Source organism: Saccostrea cucullata, unplaced genomic scaffold (genome assembly GCF_032062105.1).
Source record: "Saccostrea cucullata isolate Sc308-1 unplaced genomic scaffold, CSIRO_AGI_Scuc_v1 ctg1591, whole genome shotgun sequence".
Lineage (NCBI taxonomy): Eukaryota > Metazoa > Mollusca > Bivalvia > Ostreida > Ostreidae > Saccostrea > Saccostrea cuccullata.
The window spans coordinates 87,925-91,943 of NW_026920303.1; the positions used below are offsets into that span (position 1 = coordinate 87,925).

General features: G+C 33.3%; 1 protein-coding gene across 1 annotated transcript; it reads right to left on the reverse strand.

Annotated features, from left to right (window-relative positions):
* Positions 1-1,057: 1,057 nt before the first annotated feature.
* LOC134246611 (uncharacterized) lies at positions 1,058-3,561 on the reverse strand. Its single transcript, XM_062728993.1, has 4 exons — positions 2,936-3,561; positions 2,428-2,580; positions 1,597-1,660; positions 1,058-1,328 (listed from the first exon to the last, which is right to left on the reverse strand). Exons 1-4 carry the CDS (start codon positions 3,069-3,071, stop codon positions 1,058-1,060), a joined length of 624 nt encoding a protein of 207 aa, XP_062584977.1. The 5' UTR covers positions 3,072-3,561.
* Positions 3,562-4,019: the final 458 nt, after the last annotated feature.

The window sequence follows — 4,019 nt, forward strand, 5'->3', positions numbered from 1 at the left end:
GCAAATATCATTGAAAATAAAGAAGATACAGGCCCAGATATGCAGGCATCTTCCAGTCATTTCATGACGTCAGGGACGTTATCATAACGTCGTAATTATAAAATCAAACATATCCAAACATTTTCAGTCTATGGTGTATTAAGAACAATCTCTTCTTTTTATTTAAACTCTTCTTAAAATTTTACTTAGGTAAAATGAAAATAAATTGAATCATTAAATATACTGTTAATCTTACTTATTACATGTGACTGTTGAAACAATTGAATTTGATTCAGAAGACTGACTTATTATCCTACTAGCATCGACGACCAAAGAGAGAAAGGGAAGAAAACATGCATAATGAACAAAATAATCCAACCATTTATTTTCAAAAAAATAAATTCTAGTAACATGAGAAATGCACATCAATTAATAATTATTGAGATAAATATGCAAATTGAAATAACATTCCCAAATAACAAAAAAGTTATTATTTATAGTTATGACAAAATACACCAGATATCACATAAAATACAGAATGACAGAGGTTCTTTGACAGCTGTAAACAAAATCACAAAAAATGAATAGCAGATCACTATTTTTAAAACAGACACTCTGAATATTGCAAACATGTACATTAAAATGTACTGATGATATTACAGATGTATGCATCTGTACTTTTTTAACATAATCAACAGTATACAGTCATAAAGATCATAAAAATATTAAATTTGGGGGGGGGGGGGGGGTAGAAAATTTAAAAAAAAAATCTTTTTTGACAAAGCTTTGCAATATTTATTGTTATACTAAATACATCCAAAATGCATTTTAAGGAAAATGTCACAGAGAAGGTGCAAACATCAGTTAACAATTTTCATACCGTTACACATTTTTAAACTGTTGAGATGTAACACTACTCATAGGACACAGCTTATGTAAATTGTTGGGTAAAAGTACTAATTCCAACAAATGTTTTTAAAGCAATGAAATTGGACTAACAGAACGGTACATCAATGGAACACATTACTGGGAGTTATACAATAGGAACTACATGTATACATTTTACTTCTAATCTTTCTCACAAACAATAATCTTCCCCTTCATCTTTAATTAGAAGAATCTTCCTTTTCCCCAAGTGTGACGTGGAATGATCAGGAGAATAAACTTTCACCTCTTTCTTTGATACGACTAGTTTTGGACATGATGTGTCTTTAGCGGAGAGTAATAGACAATGTTCACGGATTTCCTCATATAGGTACCATTGCCTCTTGGGCTCAAGACCAGGTGCTGGGATTTCTTGAGGCAGAGGATCATTTAGGGAGGGAAGGATATTCTTATCTTCCAGGAGACTAACACACAAAGGAACAGAATTACAGAGTTCCCTACATTCAACAATGCCAGGAGTCTCAGCACTTACTCGGAAATGATAATAGCCTCAAATGTTTTTCAAGGGCTTGAAGAACTGTTCAAGTTACGACTTCCAGTCCCTAAACTGCACAGCTGTTTGTGGATTTGACTTGAGCTGAGGAATTTCATGGCCTCTGCGGGATGAATGACGGACTGTGTCTGCTATATCATTCATGGTTTCTGCATTTTACTTTCCAGATTCCAAAATGCCAGTCAGGATCAAATTTAATGTGTCCTTCTACCATCATAGAATATTCCACAATAATATGGAGTCCTAATTGAAAGGAAATACACTCCTTAATTTCAATACAGTTTAATTTTATATATACATGTATACGAATGCTACATTTAGGAGTTTGAATTTCATGACAATCAAAACAGACATTATAGTACATGCATGTAACACTTTATGCATTGAACATACTGAATAACAAAAAATGTTTTTACAATTTTTAATCATTTTTCATTATGATGTGCACTTACCTACAAGAACTCTCCAGAGAGCATACCTTAAGACGAAGTTGTTTTTGTTTGCCCACTGCTGTTGTGCAATTAAAATGAAGGGATGCTGTTTTTTCTCCATATCCATGGTATAGACAAAAGTGGTGAACCATACTTATGACAGAATGAGCACCTTTCCCTGTGTTCTCAGCCTCGTCAATCAAGTAGAACACTTGTTTTCCAGCCATTTAAGTAAAAGCAAAAATTTTGATCAGAACTAAATATCTCAATCATTGACTTGTTTATTTACCTCATACATGCATTGTGACAAAGATAGAATTGTGTTAATATTTTGTTACAACTATATTTAATAGAATTCATAATAACTACTATTGTTTTATTCAAAATCAGCCTCATATTATTCTATATTTGAAATAGTACCCTACTTTACATGTATTTTAGATTTTACTGTTTCATGAAATATTAGATTTCCACATAAAAGGTAATTCATAAAATTCTCATAAGAATTACATGTACACTGTACAGTTATTTCTGAATGAATTAAACAACTAAGCAATCACAAATTATAAATTAACATACCTGAACTCTCACAACATACACCAAACACATTGCATTTCTGGGGCGTCTTGAAAAATATTGGTCCCACTTGTTGGGCATGATGAGGAAAATGCACTTGTTGTGCATAGTCCCAGGAATAGTGCATTTCCATATCAACTGAGCATGGAGCATTTCCTTGAATAAAATAAATCATTCATGATCATTTATATGCACTGATAGTTATTCATGGTAATATTTACTATTTCATGAACAAAGAAATTTAATTTCACAGAATAAATGTACTTTTTGCTAACACTTTGGTATAATTATCTGTTTTCGTATTAATAGAAAAAAGAGGAGAAAATGCATGGCTGGAATTAAACCCTTGACCCCTGGTCAGGTGTTCTACCCATTGAGCTACCCAGGCTGAATCCAAGCACATATGATAGTACTTGAATTTTCATTTAATGCTAATAATGGAAAGTATACCTTGCTTGTAACTATACACTAAATGAAAAAAAATTAATTGTGCAATAAAATTATAACTTACTTGTTTGTTTACATTTCTCTGGTAAGGAAACAAACGCTTCCTTGCTGGTGGTACACTGGTGTCTGTAGTAGTCCCGTTGCAGTTTAGCTTGGAAAACATATGCTGTGTGTAGAAAGGATTTCTTCCTTTTCCTCATCTTTCATATTCGAAACTGTAGAAAGTTTACGAGAGAAATGCTGAAAAAGCTGACACAGGTCTTTCAACAGCATGTACAAAACAAAACGTTGTATGACATACTCTACATCTATTGAAATAGTACTCCTGAAATGGTATTTTTCTTTTTTTCACTGTGTTTCTTTGACTGTGTGACAGACCCAGATCGCCTGTGTGCAAACATTTCAACTTTGATTATAGTGTCAAGTTCTTCCAGAGCTCACTGCAGACAATGATCACGAAAGTCACATGCTGCATCAAAGTCAATTTTCGTGCTACATGGCATTCCATAAAACTCCTTACACCCGCAAGTGTCATTCTGAAATTTGGAACGGATTATGTATTCCTTCGTGTCATTAACTTCATTCGGTATATACATCTCCATCATCGTTGTCATTGTCACTTTCAGAGTCAGAATCATAGTTTAAATCACCCAAATCACTCGTATCTGTATCGCTGTCACTTGACAAAGATCACAAAACTGTCTATCGCGCACGTAGATTTGGAGCAACAAGTTTAGAGAACAATTTCTGTTGGTATACTTATCGATGTTGCTGTGGACGTTTGGTTCATGTTTAGTTCTACCCTACAATTACTACATCTTAAGTTTACATGTGACTTTCACTTTCGATCTTGTTCTCAACCGGAAATGTAAACACCTCTGCTGTTATGGACAGAGTTATTGCTCTTTAAAATCCGCGGTAAATTCAAATTAAAACAAAAAATACCGTAATAAAATATATTGCAAAACATTACAACAAATTCATTATAACAGACATCTATTTCAATTTCATAACTAACACTTTAAAAATACGAGACAGGGATAAACTCTTTCAGAAGCACGTGTACTGCATATTTTTTTCTCGCGTTTTTTTTTTCGATTGTGACGCAAACGTTCAGAACTATCGCCGATTTCTCATTATGACGTGTG

Bases quoted from the DNA above. Each gene is read 5' to 3' on its own strand.
- LOC134246611 (XM_062728993.1), bottom strand. From the start codon at position 3,071: ATGAGGAAAAGGAAGAAATCCTTTCTACACACAGCATATGTTTTCCAA. The intron at 2,581-2,935 runs GTAAGTTATAAT...ATTTTATTCAAG, and splicing joins AGAGAAATGTAAACAAACAA to GAAATGCTCCATGCTCAGTT. The intron at 1,329-1,596 runs GCATTTTGGAAT...TTTGTGTGTTAG, and splicing joins ATTAAATTTGATCCTGACTG to TCTCCTGGAAGATAAGAATA.